Raw genomic sequence first — 17,178 nt, 5'->3', positions numbered from 1 at the left:
CATATTCTACACTTAATTGTTGATTTGCAAAGGTGTTCTTCCACTCATAAGAGAAAGTCCTCTTCATGTCAATAAAATATGATTCCACTGCTCAGACCAGTCTTAGAATAACTGAACTCCTTTCTATCCCAATACACATGAAATTACCCAACGAATCCTCTGTTCTACCTGCCAAGTCTATCAAGAATCTAGCCATTTCTCCTTACATTTTCATTAGCACCAATTAGTTGTACAAAAATGTTTGTTTTTGACAAGTCCATATACGCACATACTGTATCTTGATCAGCCTCTGCCCTCTCCTTTTTCCAATCCAAACTCAAGCTTCACTGTTCCATTTTCACACATGCATATAGAAAGTTCTAGTCATATTCACCCTCCCACTAGTCCTCATCATACTCAGGATAGGACTTGCTACAGGTATTAGACTCACCTTATTTCTCCAACATTTTTTGCTGAGACATTATAGTAATATTTTGTTTTATGGCCACAATGACTTTTCAAATATCTAAAGCAGATCACTTCATCTCAGCTCAGTATCATTTGTACACTTCCTACTTCATTCAGAATAAAAAATGAAGAGCATAATTATGGAGTTAAAATCATTCCTTGCTCAGTAATCTGTCACTCTGCAAGATTCACCTCTACACTTCCTTCAAAATCCCAAGGCTAAATGTCACCTCAGAGCCAATAATGAACATGTGCACTCCTTCCCTCCTATAGGTGGAGTCTACGCTTCTGTAACCCCTTCAGGTAATTGCTCTAGCATCACTTTCTCAATGAAGTCTTTCTTCAGGAATCATGCCCTGGCCCCAGTTTTACATCTCTCCTCCTTTGGGTCCAAATATTTTCTCTTTCATCCACTACGTTTTATCTTTGTGAAGGGGCAAATTTGGAGCTGGTTTGTTCACTGCTGATTTCCTATTCATTTAACAATACATAGGGTTCAAGAGGTAGAGCGCCAGTCAATGAGTGAAAGTGTCAGATAGTCAGTCCCCATCTCAAAACAATACCTAGATCATAGAATATACCCAACAAAAATGGTTAAAATGACTCAAAAGACATAAAAATAACTACAGATAATCAAAGATACCAGCTATGGAAAGTTAAAAATATGATGTATCTATTTCTCACTTTACATCTTATTAAAAAAACTGTTTTCTAGGAAACACACATACATTACCATATCTACCTTTCCATATCTATGAGTTAGGAAAAAATAAGCAAGATGCTCTTGATAAAAAGTCACCAAATGGGGCTGGGAAGGTGGCTCAGCGGTAGAGCACTTGCCTTGCATGAGACCCTGGGTTCGATTCCTCAGCACCACATAAGCAAAAAGAAAAAAGCCGGAAGTGGCGCTGTGGCTCAAGTGGTAGAGCACTAGCGAAGAGCTGAGACCAGGCCCAGAGTTCAGACCCCACAACCAGACCCCCCACCCCATCCCCAAAAACAGCACCACATACATTTCAAATTAAGTATCATTTCCTTGAAAAATCTTAACATACGTAAACATAACAAATCTGTTAATCAGCTTACAGTATAATCACTGTGTCTTTGTTGAATTTTTTCTCCTGCACTCTGGTGGAACAATTTGGGGAAAGAACATCTTCACTATCAGAGGATAAATCTATATACTGTATTCCTCTTTCACTCTTGAAATACGGTGCTTTCCTTTCATTATCTGGAAGTTCTGGAATACTAGAATCTTCTGCAAAAGAAAAAAAGAGAAAGGCATTCTGGGGTGAAACCAAAATACATTTGCTATTGATAATTACAATCCTACCCTAACAATCTGGACTTCCATGCATTGTCTCCATCCTAACACTAAAAATGCTGCTTCTTTTTAAAGAACTTCACAATAGTTCATCAAAGCTGGTATTAACTGTTTCACAAGTTACTAGCAAGACCTCAGTTAAGTTGCAAAATCAATGTTTCATATTCTAATCCTTACTGTGCTTTTACTTCCCAGGAGTCAGATCATAGGTAGGAAAGTATAAGCACCAGAGCCCAAGACTAGGACCCCAAGGCCTTTTTTTACCTATCTACTGAACCTCCCTAAACCTTAGTTCCTCTTTTGCAAAATACAGAAACTATGGATCAAAGCTCAGTCATATCAAATGAAGTGATTTTGGGTAAATCATTCATTTTGGCAATTATTTTCGTCAACATCCATTAAAAGTAGTGTCATATGCTAATGTTGGTGTTAAAGCTAAAGTATGTCCCCCTATGCTTTGAGGACTTCAAAGTTTTCTGAGGGGGACAATGCCTTTAGGTCCTACCTAAGTCCTAATGTAGGTCCCACCACAGGCTTAAACGCTAATCTATGTCTAGGTTATTTGGAGATGGAGATAGGTGTCCCAAGAATTCAGAGATAAGCTTTCAAAGAAGTGATTGAGTTTTAAATAAACAGTTTAGAGTGGGCTGCTAGCCCAAAATGACTAATATCTTTATCAGAAGATGAAATACCTGGGATGTCCAAGGGGGAAAGGTGGGAGAAGACAGCCATCTTACAAGCCAATTAAAACCTCAAAAGTACTTGATAACAGAGTAGACTCCTTGTTTTTAAAACCATGAGAAACAAACAAAATATCCTGTAGCTTAAGCCACCCAGTGCTGGTATTTGTTAAGGCAATCATAGCAAACTGTGTTTGGTATCATCTGCCAGTGAAAAGCAGATCAGTTAGGTATTAAACTATTCTCCCTTTTTCTAGTAAAGCCAGTAATTCCCCTTAGAGTATCTAGAAATGAGATAAGGTTCATGTTCAAGTAAAAAAAAAAAAACAACAATAAAAATCGAGGTCTAGACTGAGGAATTAATTATAAAAGGCAAGGACCAGGTGAGTCTTTAGCTCAAAGATCAAAAGAAAAGTAGCCATTAACTATTTCCCAAGTCATTATCAAGTCCTCAGGAAATATTTAATCCTGCAATCACCCTTTTATAGATAAGAAATTAAGAGTAAAGGCCCAGAGCTGTGTGTGGAAGACCTTGATGATTTCAGGGTAGCCAGAGATAAGAGAACCAGTCTAAATAAAGCGGGGGGGGGGGGGGGGGGATGGCCTAAATCATGGGAGAAAGAAGATTTGAAATCCAAAATTTCAAAGTCTATAAGTTGTTACTGAACATAAAACTGTCAGCTTCCTTGATTAACTGAACAAACCACAGTAACCATTATCATAAGCAGCCTTCTGTGTTGGGGACTGAAACCAGGGCCTGACATGCTAGACAAGAACTCAGCACAGAGTCCCAGTCCCAGCAATGATGTTTATGACGTTCATAAGCAGTATTTGAAGTAACATTAACGAATCTGTTCATTAAAGTTTATATTTTTTTAAAGCATGACATCCTTAAACAAGAAAAAAAACAGGAACACTTTATAGTCTTTGTAGATTTCTATGGGTTAAAAAAATTGTTAAATGGGGCTGGGAAAGTGGCTCAGTGGTAGAGCGCTTGCCTTGCATGCATGAGGTCCTGTGTTCGATTTCCAGCACCACAGAAGCAGAAAAAAAAAGCCAGAAGTGGCGCTGTGGCTCAGGTGGTAGAGCACTAGCCTTGAGCTAAAGAGCTGAGGGATAGCACCCAGGCCCAGAGTTCAGACCCCTGACTGGACCCAAAAAAAAATTTTTGTTAAATGGAAACAAGACTTTTGTTTTGTTTTGGGTGGGTCGTGGGGCTTCAACTCTGGGCTTGGGCGCTGTCCTAGCACTCTTCAGCTCAAGGCAAGTGCTCTACCGCTTGAGTCACAGGGCTACTTCAGCACCACTTCCGGTTTTCTAGTGGTTTAGTTTTCTAGTGGAAACAAGAATCTCAAGGACTTTGTTGTTGCCCCTGCTGGCTTTGAACCTCAATCCTCAGATCTCAATCTCCTGAGTAGCTAGGATTACAGGTGTGAGCCACCAGCACCAGGCTAAGAGTTCTTTTGTTGTTGTTACTGTTTTTGTTTCGTCTGTTTATCCGTCTTCCAGAGTGTAAGGGTGGCACAGAAAGGGAGGGACAAAGGGCAAACAAAAGCAGCTGGGGTACTCACTAGACATTATGTTGGATATGAACTATAAAACTTAGGGGTAGGGATGGGAGGGATCAACTGGGAGAGGGAAGGCGTAACACTGTCAAAAAGAAATGTACTCTTTACCTAACTTCCGTAACTATAACCCTTTCTGTACATCACCTTTATAATAACAATAGTTTTTTTAATTTATACTAAATTCGAGATAGTACTTCACTACAGGTTAGTTGCAATGTGGAGTCTGAAACAATTTGATAAGACATTTTGTATTGTAATGAACCTACTGATCTGAATTTTAATGAATCTTTAATCTATGCATTATTTTGTAATTTTGTGTTTTGGTCCTATGGAAAACATTGGCTCCCGAAGTAGTGAACATTTTCTAAATGCTGACACATTTCTTATTAATAATGTAGAAATGTCTATTTTCTTTCAAATGTTCAAACTTCTCTTTGAAAACCAGAATTCTCTGACAACAAATATTGTGCTTGTTTGATATCCCTTTAATCAGCTTTGAAAAGCTGTCTGCCAATACCTAAGTCTGTTCAACTATTTTATCATTCTTTCAAGTAAAAATTATGTTTTGTGAGACAATGACTAACTGAAAGCAATCATGCAATGCTTTTCCTTGACATAATTATTGTATTGAGGTATGAAATAAAGGTTTTACAAAATACAACAAAGGAAAATTTTACTTATAAGTTGAGATTTTAACCAAATTATTTTCTCTTGTTTATTTCAGAGATTTACTTTTATTTGTTTTTTTGCTAGTCAGTCCCTGGGCTCAAACGCTGAGCTTAGGTGCTGTTCTTGAGCTCCTACCTGCTCAAGGCTCAAGGCTAGCACTACCACTTGAGTCACAGCTCCACTTCTGACTTTTTCTGTAAGTAACTGGAGGTAAGAGTTTCATGGACTTTCCTGCCCAAGCTGGATTCAAACTACAAACCTCAGATCTCAGCCTCCTGAATAGCCAAGATTAGAGGTGTGAGCCACCAGCACCTATTTGGAATATTTTTTAGAAGCAAATAACAGTAAAAATGCTAAGAGCTAATAACTACAAAGATATTTGACATAATGCTTATTACTATTATTATTACAAACAAGTTCCACTATATTGAATGAACAACTTTGCAGTAGGTTCATTTGGATTTTTTGTTTGTTTTTATTGGTCATAGGGCTTGAACTTGGGGCCTGGGCACTGTCTCTAAGCTTTTTGCTCAATCCTAGCACTCTACCCCTCAAGCCAAAGCTCTACTTCCAGTTTTCAGGTGGTTTATTGGAAATAAGAGCCTCACAGACCTTCCTGCTCTGACTGACTTTGAACTGCAATCATCAAATCTCAGCTTCCTTAAAACTACAGGCATGAACCACAGGCACCTAGCTTATACCGTTTTCTTATTACAAGATTTAATAGTAGGGGCTGGGAAGGTGGTTCGGTGGTAGAGCGCTTGCCTTGCCTGCAGGTTTGATTTCCCAGCAACACATAAGCAAAAAGAAAAAAGCCAGAAGTGGCGCTGTGGCTCAAGTGGTAGAGCGCTAGCCTTGAGCTGAAGAGCTGAGGGACAGCGCCCAGGCCCAGAGTTCAGGCCCCATGACCGGACCCTCCCCCCCCCCAAAAAAAAAGATTTAATAGTAATTTTTACATTAATGCAAATCAATTCGTTTTTTGGTAGAATCAGCTTTAAATTCAGCACCACTCATTTGCCTGGGCTTTCTTATTTGGTTAATGCTCTATCTCTTGCGCCACACATCCATCCCATAGATTTTTGGGGGGTATTTTGGAGAAGTCTGGAAGAATTTCCTACCCAGGTTGCTTTGAACTTCAATTCTCCAGAACTTCAATTTTCCAGATCTCAGTCTCCTCAGTAGCAAGGATCAGAAGCATAAGCTACTGGCACCTGGTACCCATAAAAAATATTTTCAAGTAGTATTATAAAGGCAAAGCATGCTCATAGCCAGGAGCTGGTGGCTCACACCTGTAATCCTAGCTACTCAGGAGGCTGAGATCTGAGGATCATGGCTCAAAGCCAGCCCCGGCAGGAAAGTCTATGAGACTCTTATCTCCAATAAACCACTAGGAAACCGGAAGTGGCGCTGTGGCTCAAGTGGTAGAGCACTCCCCTTGAGCTTAAGAGCTAAGGGACAGCGCCCAAGCCCAGACCCCACAATCGACAAAAAAAAAAAAAAGAAAGAAGAAAAAAGCCAAGCCCTGGTGGCTCACACCTGTAATCCTACCTACTCAGGAGGATCTGACGATCATGGTTGGAAGCCATCCCAGGAAGGAAAGTCTGTGAGACTCTTATCTCTAATAAACTACTCAGGAAAAGCTGGAAGTGGTGCTGTGGCTCAAATGGTAGAGCTCTAGCTTTGAGTACAAAGAGACTCAGGGACAGCACTTAGGCCCTGAGTTCAAGCCCCATGACTGCTCGGGGAAAAAAAGGAAAGAAAAAAAAAATGAGGTGTCTGTTTAAAGGCAAGTAGGATACGAACTGACTGGTGCCATCAAATAGGAATAGGCAAAACACTCAATGAGGGGCTGGTAAGGTGGCTCAGTGGTAGAGTGCTTGCCTTGCATGCATGAGGCCCTGGGTTCGATTCCTCAGCACCACATAAGCAGAAAAAGCTGGAAGTGGCACTGTGGCTCAAGTGGTAGAGCGCTAGCCTTGAGCTGAAGAGCTGAGGGACAGTGCCCAGGCCTAGAGTTCAGGCACCATGACTGGCAAAAAAGAAACAAAACACTCAATGAACACGAAGGAAACAGGCTGTGCTTGTGCGGAGCAGCAATTAAAATGGCTAAGTGTTTTAAAATGAAGTATTTGCTCACTTGAAGAAGCAGTGAGCACCTGTATCATAACCTCCAGTAGTTTCCCACCACAGGGAAGGCAATCTTAGATTCCAAGTTCTTTCCAGTACCATTGCAACCACTCTCAATAGCTCAGTATACCACACACAAAAAGGAAGATTCTAAAAACATTTATACCTACCCATGATTTCTGTCCTTTTATTGAAACAGTCTTGCCATATCACTAGATAGCTCAGACTGACCTGGAAGTTGACATCCTCCTTCACCTATTAAGTGTTAGGATTTCAGGCATGTGCTAGCACTTGACTTTGATTTTGTCCTTTGAAGTGGTCACGCAAAAGGCATACTTCAAACCAAATCACTACTGTGAGATTAATTCACACCTAGTTTAAATCACTCTGATAACCCATAAATACATCCATGGAGGCTTTAAAAATATAGAATCGCGGGCTGGGAAGGTGGCTCAATGGTAGAGCGCTTGCCTTGCATGCATGAGGCCCTGGGTTCGATTCCTCAGCACCACATAAGCAAAAAGAAAAAAGCCAGAAATGGCGCTGTGGCTCAAGTGGTAGAGCGCTAGCCTGAAGAGCTGAGGGACAGCGTCCAGGCCCAGAGTTCAGGCCCCACAACCGGACCCAAAAAAAAATTTAAAAAAATAAAAAAATAGAATCGCTTCATTAATGGTCTTTTCCAGCTGAACTGTTCTATGGTATTATTTTAAATAAGGCTCACCCCTCCTTTTATATTTTTATATTTTATATTGTAAGTCCAGCTCACCAGTTTATATTTACAATGACCAAAACCAGGTATTTCTTTGACAACTAGCTCTCCTTGCTCTCTATATACACACACTACTGAAAGCAACATATATTTCCAATTCTTCAACATCTGGTCTTCCAATAAACAATGCTTACATTGTTATCCATTTACTACAAAGGTCATCACCTGGTTTTGTTATTCTTCTGAGAAAAATGGACAATTTAATCATATGTGATTTAGACTATGATCTTACTTAGTATATTTCTCTCTTGCTCAATTTATCATATTAGGCACTTTGAGTATATAATTATATGCACTTCCTTCTGCTGGGTCTTGAATACCATGTTTCATTCATTTTTTATTCTTTATGAATAAAATCTGGTAGGCTCCCTCTTCATTTATCATATGCCATTTTTAAAATCTCTTCAAACCTAGTGGGTTCCCAAAAAAATCAAAGAAAACAGTTAAACAGTTGAGCCAAGTATCCATGGCTCAGGCCTATAATGCTAGCTACTCAGGAAGCCAAGATCTGGGGATTGTGGTTCTAAGCCAGTGAGAGCAGGAAAGTCCGTGAGACTCCTATTGCCAATTAATCAGAAAATACCAGAAGTAGTTATGGTTCCAGTGGTATAGTGCTAGCCTTGAGCAAAAAGTTCAGTGATAGTGCCCAGAGTTCAAGCCCAGGAGCAGTAAAAACAAACAAAAAAGGTAAAATAGTTCATAGTCACAAAAAAGATTCATGTTCATTCGGAAACAAAAAATATTTTGATAGGGGAAAAACAAAGGAGATAACAATGCTCAATAGGAAATGTACTCATTGCCTTACTCATGTAACTAACCCCTCTGTACACTATTTTTACAATAAAAAACATTAAAAATATTTTGAGAAAATGTTTACAATTTGCACCCAGTCTGAAAATAAAAGTTCTTACTAACATTTTGCAAAGGGCAATTTTTAAAAATTGTAGCTATTAGTCTTATACAAGGTAGATATGTGGGAGAAGGAAATTAAAGAGAAAAAAAATCATTCCACACGTCTTCTATGATAGAAAAGAGAAAGTACAGAGGCTGGGAAGGTGGCTCAGTGGTAGAGTGCTTGCCTTGCATGCATGAGGCCCTGGGTTCAATTCCTCAGCAGAAAAAGCCAGAAGTGGTGCTGTGGCTCAAGTGGTAGAGCTCTAGCCTTGACCTGAAGAGCTGAGGGATAGCGCCTAGGCCCAGAGTTCAGGCCCATGACTGACAAAAAAAAGAAAAAGAAAAGAGAAAGTACAGAGCAAACTGGTTTCTTCAGGCCCTGTGAGGAGCTGGGTTTGCAGGTTATTACTGAGCATTTAGCATGTGGGAGGCCCATGGCTAATTCTTTACTACTAAAAGGACAACGAAACCCCCCCCCACACACAAAATTAATAATAATAATAAACTCCCCGCCAGGCGCAGGTGGCTCATGCCTGTAATCCTAGCTACTCAGGAAGCTGAGATCTGAGGATCCAGGTTCAAAGGCTGTGAGACTCTTTCTTTGTTTTTCTTTTTTTCTTTTGGTCATGGGGCTTGAACTCTGGGCCTGAGCACTGTCCCTCAGTTCTTCAGCTCGAGGCCAGCGCTCTACCACTTGAACTACAGCGCCACTTCCAGTTTTATGGTGGTTTATTGGAGATAAAAGTTTCAGGAACTGGGCTGGGAAGGTGGCTCAGTGGTAGAGCACTTGCCTTGCATGCATGAGGCCCTGGGTTCGATTCCTCAGCACCACATAAGCAAAAAGAAAAAAGCCGGAAGTGGCGCTGTGGCTCAAGTGGTAGAGTGCTAGCCTTGAGCTGAAGAGCTGAGGGATAGCTCCCAGGCCCAGAGTTCAGGCCCCACGACCGGACCCAAAAAAAAAAAAAAAAAAAAAGTTTCAGGAACTTTCCTGCCCCAGCTGGCTTTGAACCGCGATCCTCAGATCTCAGCCTCCTGAGTAGCTAGGATTACAGGCTTGAGGCACCAGCGCATGGATTTGTGAGACTCTTATCTCCAATTAACCACCAGAAAACTGGAAGTGGCGCTGTGGCTCAAGTGGTAGAGCGTTTCGCCTTGAGCTGAAGAGCTGAGGGACAGGCTCAGAATTCAAGCCCCACAACCGTCAAAATAAAATAATAGTAAACTCAAATACCCAAAAGCTACAGATTAAGTAAATTTCCTCAAATTTGCAAGCTGATTTGGACTTAAATGTCCATGAGGATCTTGATCCAATGTTAAAAGGAGTTTCAGGCTCATGCCTATAATCCTGGCTTCTTTGGCGGTTGAGATCTGTGAAATGTGGTTTGAAGCCAGCCTTGGCAAGAAAGGTGATGAGACTCTTACCTCCAATACAGGACTCAGAAAAAGACAGAAGTAACACTATGGCTTAAGTGGCAAATATCTATCTGCCTAACATGCTCAAGGCCCTGAATTTGATCCTCAGCATTCACACACACAAAAAGTAACGTTTGGCTGGTGGCTAGAAGACTGTCTTAGTCATAAAAAAGAGAGACTCAAAAAATAAATGCTACATTTATAAAATCACCTTGCTTATGCAATCCTCACTCCAACTTACTTATCCAAAACCTACTACATTCCAGTCACTGTTGAAGGCTAAGCATAATCTAGCAGTAGTGACAAACAATAGAAAAGCCTGTATAAAGTTGGGGTGAGGAGGAGGGAGGATTTGCTGTTTCCTATACAATAGGGAAAGACATTCATATGTAAATAGCAGCAAGGTTCTTTAGGCAAAACAAATAGGAGCAAAGGAGATCATGATTGGAATAAACAGAAATAATGTAGCTAAGGCACAACGATTGCAAAGGGGTAGAAAATGAAGCCATAACTCTTATCAGACAAAATAACAGAGCTAGCCATAGGTGGCTCACGCCTGTAATCTAGCTACTCAGAAGGCTGAGATCTGAGGATCAAGGTTCAAAGCCAGCCAGGGCAGGAAAGTCCATGAAACTCTTATCTCCAATAAACCACCAGAAAACTGGAAGTGGCACTATAGCTAAAGTGGTAGAGCGCTCGTCTTGAGCTGAAGAGCTGAGGGACAGCACTCAGGCTGAGTTCAAGCCCCATGACCAACCAAAAAAAAAAAAGTTGAAAAGAGTAATGTTACTACATACATTTTCATCTAATAAGCTTAACACTCTACTATAAATGAAAACATTATACCTATATGAGAAATTACTATTTAATAATAATGGACGAGGTAAGGTCAGTGCCCATTTCCCAAGGATGAGTTCTTATTTTCAGTCCTAATCTAAAATCTAACTTGTCCTTGCACAGGTCCAGCACTGTGTCCCTCCAACTACCTCCCACCACACAAACTGTCTCAGCAGTTGGGACAAGCCCAGAAATTCTTATTCAAATTCTAAAATGTTAGCACAATGGGGTATAAAGCTGCTTCCTACATCTATTCAGATGTATAGCACATTTTTTTCAACTTCCTAAAATAAAACATTCCTTACATTACTTCTTTCCAACCACAAACACACATCAATCCCTCCATTTACTACTCAGAAACCTCTACCACCTATTCATTTTCACCGCGGCCATCATTAAACTCAGATTACTAGAGCAGACCAAGACCTCTCTCCCTCCAAGTTCATTGTAGACAGTATTCAATAATGCTAGTGACTTTACAAAGCAACTTTCTTTCACTTTAAAATCTATCCAAAGCCAGGCACTGGTGGCTCACGCCTGTAATCCTAGCTACTCAGGAGGTTGAGATCTGAGGATAGCGGTTCAAAGCCAGCCTGGGCAGGAAAGTCTGTGAAACTCTTATCTCCAATAAACCACCAGAAAAAACGGAAGTGGCGCTGTAGCTCTGAAGAGCTGAGGGACAGTGTTCAGGCCCAGAGTTCAAGCCCCATGACCAACAAAAACAAAAAACAAAAAAATAAAATAGGGCTGGGAAGTTGGCTCAGTGGTAGAGCGCTTGCCTTGCATGTCTGAGACCCTGGGTTTGATTCCTCATCACCACATAAGCAAAAAGAAAAAAGCCGGAAGTGGCGCTGTGGCTCAAGTGGTAGAGCGCTAGCCTTGAGCTGAAGAGCTGAGGGATAGCGCCCAGGCCCAGAGTTCAGGCCCCACAACCGGACCCCCAAAAAATAATAATAAATAAATAAAATAAAATCTATCCAGAAAAAATAATAAAAAATCTATCCAGATGAAAGTGAACTATACAACTCACAGATGAGATGGGAGGGAATAGGAATGAGGAAACATGACACTGTACAAAGGAAAGTATACTTATCCTCTGTGTATCACCTTTATAACAGTAATAAATTAATTTTAACAAAATCTAGACAGCTGGAGGTGTGGCTCAGTGGTACAGCACTTGCCTAGCATATGCAAAGCCCTGGGCTCAATCTCCAGCACTGGAAAGAAATAATCTATCCAGTGTGTAATGGATACTTAACCTTCGTGTATGAGACTCAAAAATTCAGTGTCATTTTATAATGATGTTCTTAAAGTACTCACTCCTAGTAAGGTAAGATTCTCACCATTCTAGGAACAAACTTAATTTTCATTTTTCCCAATGTTAAGACTCATTCCTATGACCACTTCAATTTCTTCATTTAAACTATTGAAAGGAAATATCAATACAGAAAAGAAAAAGCAGTCAGACAAATTATATCCTCTTTAGGAAAAATCAGTTAAATTTTTTACATGAATATTCTTAGGAACAAAAGGCTCAATGCCTATGTGCATCCATCCAATCATATAAAGTATTTATCGACATGAACTCCAGGAAATGGAAACAAGAGGTTTTTTCTTCATTGCTGTTTGTGTTTTATTTTTTGTCCTGTTTGTTCATAAGGGGAGGACACAGAAATGGAGACAAATGGGTGAACAAATGCAGCAGTGATACTACGTTGAAAATTAACTATATAACATGTAGGTGGGGACTGGGAGAGAGTGAGGGAAGGGGTGACACTGTCCAAAAAGAAATGTACTGGGGGCTGGGAAGGTGGCTCAGTGGTAGAGTGCTTGCCTTGCATGCATGAGACCCTGGGTTTGATTCCCCAGCACCACATAAGCAGAAAAGGCCAGAAGTGGTGCCGTGGCTCAAGTGGTATAGTGCTAGCCTTGAGGTAAAGAGCTGAAGGACAGCGCCTAGGCCCAGAGTTCAGGTCCCATGACAGGCAAAAAAAAAAAAAAATGTACTGTATCTGACTTATGAAACTGTAACCGCTCTGTATTTCATCTTTACAATAATAATTTTTTAATTCACATGACAAATAACTACACATTCCACTGAAACCCAGCTGACAAAATGTTTTTATTTTCAGGGATGGAAAAAATTTGATCCCAGATTTTAAGTACTTTGTCACTATCCCACATTAACTACAATGAGGTAGAGGTTTTTAAGGACTTAAAATTCCATAGCCACAACCTACTGTTCCAGCTGTGTTAACTAAGAAACAGATGAAGCCAGGAATGGCAGCCCTTACCTAAAGTCTCACTGGGAGCTCCCAGTGAGAGGCTCATTACAGATTCATACCTGTAATCCTAGCTACTGAGAAAGCTGAGAGCTGAGAATCAGTTCCAAGCCAGCCCTGGCAAAGTCTGTGAGATTCTTTTTTTTTTTTTTTTTTTTTTGGGGGGGGGGCTCGGGTCGTGGGGCCTGAACTCTGGGCCTGGGCACTGTCCCTCAGCTCTTCAGCTCAAGGCTAGTGCTCTACCACTTGAGCCACAGCGCCACTTCCGGCTTTTTTCTTTTTGCTTATGTGATGCTGAGGAATCAAACCCAGGGCCTCAGGCATGCAAGGCAAGAGCTCTACCACTGAGCCACGTTCCCAGCCCGAGATTCTTATCTCTACTAAACTACCAAAAAGCCAGAAGTAGAGCTATAACTCAAGTGGTAGAGCTCTAGCAGAGAGCAAAAGAAGCTCAGGGATAGCACCCAGACCTTGAGACCAGCACAAAAAAAAAAAAAAAAAAAAAAAAAAATCTCACTGGAGGGACAAAGGCAAGAGTGCAAGTCCAGCCTGGTCTGAACTGGGAGAAAACAGATGAGCATATCTACTAGAAAAAAAAAAGTATCTGGTGTTCTGATATTGATTATAGCTATGTTACCCAAATAAAATATCCACTACAAGAATAACCACATGACTTCTGTGCCTTTCACTTATGGGTGTCTTCTACATTTACTATAGCATGTAGACAAGTTTAGAAGTCCTTAGACAAAGCCTCTAGAAATCTTAGTAACTTCTTAATTCAATCTAGGGATAAATCTATCAAGTTCTAATTGCAACAATTTTAATTTGTCACTCTGGCAATATGGTACTACATCTGCCATTACTATTAGATGTACATAGCAAACTAAAAGATACCAATGAAGACGTGACCAATTTTTAGGCCACGTTGTTTTTTGTTTTTTGGGTTTTTTTTTTTTTTGGGGGGGGGGTCCAGTCATGGGGCCTGAACTCTGGGCCTGGGCGCTGTCCCTCCGCTCTTTAGCTCAAGGCTAGCGCTCTACCACTTGAGCCACAGCGCCATTTCTGGCTTTTTTCTTTTTGCTTATGTGGTGCTGAAGAATCGAACCCAGGGCCTCATGCATGCAAGGCAAGCGCTCTACCACTGAGCCACCTTCCCAGCCCCCAACGTTAAGTTTTTGTGTTTGTATTTGTGTGTGTGTGCCAGTCCTGGGCTTTGAACTCTGAGTCTTGGCCTAAGGTCCTTTTGCTCAAGGCTAGCACTCTACCAGTTTGAGCCAGAGCACCACTTCCCCTTTTCTGGTGGTTAATTGGAGATAAGAGCCTCAAGCATTAGAGTGCACTAGACACTGATGAAAGTGAACTATACAACCCATGGGTGAAGATGGGAGAGAGGGAATAGGAGAGAATGAGGGAACAGACAACACTGTAAGAAAGGAAATGTACTTAGTACCTGGCTCAGGTAAATGTAAGCCCTCTGTCCATCACCTCTATTTTTTTGGGGGGGGGGTCCGGTCGTGGGGCCTGAACTCTGGGCCTGGGCACTGTCCCTCAGCTCTTCAGCTCAAGGCTAGCGCTCTACCACTTGAGCCACAGTGCCACCTCCGGCTTTTTTTTTTCTTTTGTGGTGGTGAGGAATCGAACCCAGGGCCTCAGGCATGCAAGGCAAGCGCTCTACCACTGAGTCAACTTTCCAGCCCCCATCACCTCTATAATAACCATAAAGTAAATTTTTTTAAAAAAAGCCTCATGGACTTTCCTGCCCAGGCTGGCTTCAAATGCAATACTCAGATCTCAGCCTCCTGAGTAGCTAAAATTACAGCCCTGAGCTACTGGCACCTGGCTAACATTTATCTCTTTATTTATTTCTCTTTAGTATTTATTTCATTATGCAAATTGACAGGTTGTAGAATGTTTAGCATTACACCTAAAAAAAGATAAGTTCACAAATATTCCTGTGATTATTAACTGTTCAATTAAGATTAGAACAGAAATCCTCATTTCTGATTTATTCTCAAAACCTCTGTGTGTAACATTCTGCTAAATGAGGTTAAAAATGTTTCACTCAACAGGAAGGATACCAATTTTTCATTTGCATAAAATCAGATGGAGGATGGGCACCAGTGGCTTACGCCTGTAATCTCATTCAGGAGGGGGAGACCAAGATTCAAAATCAGACTGGGTCAGTAAAGTCCATGACACTCATCTCCAATGAATCACCAAAAAGCATGAATGGAGCTGTGGCTCAAGTGGTAGAGGACCTGGGCCCAGAGTTCAAAGCCCCAGTAATTGCACCAAAAATAAATAAATATTAGTAAAGATCCGGTGGAAGCAGTCTCTAAAAGTGAATTTTTTTGCCACCTGATCAAGGTCTAGCTCACAGTAAATGATCAATCTGTTTGAAGGTCTATTGGAATGAATGAAAACCTGTAGCCAAATAACAGCCTCAGAGTCTACCATAAGACTGAATCATCTCCATGCCTTCAATAGTCATTCTGACCTATGGATGACCTTAAACCCTGCTTTCAACTTGGCATCATTGGGCCACGTCCCAAGAACTTACATAAAGGTGAGGCCACAAAGAATGGCTTGAGGGTGCTCAGTTGGAGGTACACAGTGCCTGCCACACTATCTATGCTCTATTTCAAAGGACAAAACGGGAAGACAATGCATCCTTGTGTCGTACCGCAGCCTCCATCAGGATCCCCTCCCGCCTTTCCACGTTGAAACGCGGCCCTTGAACGCCAGTGTGCAACCGTTATAAACTCACCTGTTTTCTCAGTTATATCTGAATCGGGGGTGTTTGCCCTGCTAACTTCCCGTTCAACATTCTCCTCTTCGGCACTAAGAGAAATTGGTGAAGAAGGGCCGGGCTGGGAAGTCTGGGATGGCTGGGGGGTGGTCTCACGAGGTTCCTCAAGCTTATTTCTTTTCTCAAAGCGAAAACGATCCAGGTTGAAAAGATTCATATTGGTAGGTTAACAGCACCCCGGTGGACGGGGGGGGGGGGGGGGGGGGGGTAAGGAGCTTGGGGTCTTTAAATGAACTATCTGCATGGAGGGGGGGAAATGTAATAAAAAAAATCAAAAGAGAGGGGAGAGAGAGAGAGAGAGAGAGAGAGAGAGAGAGAGAGAGAGAGAGAGAGAATGTGAATATGCAATGCACAAAGCCACAGCACCCCATTCCCAGAGAATAAAGACGGGGCGTCTGCAAGACGAGCCAGCGGTCCTCGGGGCCGGGGATGGGGTGGCCTTCATTGTTAGGCCCTCCCGATCGGAAGGTGGACCGGGGGGGGGGGAGAGGGAATCTTTTATTTGTTTTTCAATGCCCACGGCTGCCCCCGCCGCCCGCCGCCCCGGCCGGGCCGCGCGCCGAGCCGCGTGCAGCCTCCGCTTACCCCCGGCCCCGGGCGGCGAGTCCGCCCCGCCCCCGGCGGGCCCCGCGCCCGCCCGCCCGGACACACGGACGCCGCCCGCACGCACGCACGGTGCCCGCGGACCCCGAGACGAGCCGCCGGGGCCCGCGCCTCGGTTCGGCGGGGACACAAAGGGCTCCGCGAGGGGAGCGGCGCAGGCCGAGCTGGCGGGCGCCCGCCCGGAAGTCGACGCGGCGCGGCCCCAGCTGAGAGGAAGCTGGCCGCAGCCGGGACTTCCCCGAGAGTCTCGCGGCCCGGGAGCTCCGTGTGTGTGTGTGTGTGTGTGTGTGTGTGTGTGAGCGTGTCTTTAAAATACTTACCGTCTCGCAGCCTCCGCACACAGTAACAGAGGTGGAAAAGATAAATAACAATAATAATAACAGTAAATCCCTCGGTCCGAATCGACGGTAGCCGGGAGGGGACTTTCCAAAACAGCACCGGGAACGTTACCCAGCGCGTAGTGATGACGTAACGCGCAGCCGAGGCCTTTTTTCCTCTCCCCCCCCCCCATCCTTTCTCTTCCCAATGGAAGGCTGAAAGAAGGCTCTCCGGAGCGCTGTTGTCATGGTAACCGGTACCCGCCTCTCTCCTAGTTCGAAGGATGGGATTGTTCTGCTTCTGGATCGGATACTCCAGGTTTATTACCTACAGGCACGGTTCCAAAGGACGATGATAATTAATACAACGAGAATAAATGGCACCATGTGTTTCCTGCACTATTGTCTATATTGAGTGAATGGTGGTGCAGTTCTGCGT

General features: G+C 42.6%; 1 protein-coding gene across 1 annotated transcript in view; it reads right to left on the bottom strand.

Annotated features, from left to right (window-relative positions):
• Smarcad1 (SNF2 related chromatin remodeling ATPase with DExD box 1) overlaps window positions 1-16,845 on the bottom strand; it is a 59,768-nt gene extending 42,923 nt beyond the window's left edge. The window contains exons 1-3 of the mRNA XM_070022290.1: window positions 16,743-16,845; window positions 15,778-16,057; window positions 1,534-1,705 (exon numbers count right to left, since the gene is read on the bottom strand). Coding sequence (XP_069878391.1) covers window positions 1,534-1,705; window positions 15,778-15,976 — 371 coding nt within the window. The 5' untranslated portion in view covers window positions 15,977-16,057; window positions 16,743-16,845. The remainder of the gene's footprint in view (window positions 1-1,533; window positions 1,706-15,777; window positions 16,058-16,742) is intronic.
• Window positions 16,846-17,178: the final 333 nt, after the last annotated feature.

The sequence above is a fragment of the Dipodomys merriami genome, unplaced genomic scaffold, assembly GCF_024711535.1.
Source record: "Dipodomys merriami isolate MVZ:Mamm:240054 unplaced genomic scaffold, mDipMer1.0.p SCAF_15, whole genome shotgun sequence".
In the NCBI taxonomy this organism is placed as follows: domain Eukaryota; kingdom Metazoa; phylum Chordata; class Mammalia; order Rodentia; family Heteromyidae; genus Dipodomys; species Dipodomys merriami.
Note: the sequence above shows the minus strand (reverse complement) of the source record. Positions and strands in the feature narration are given on the sequence as shown.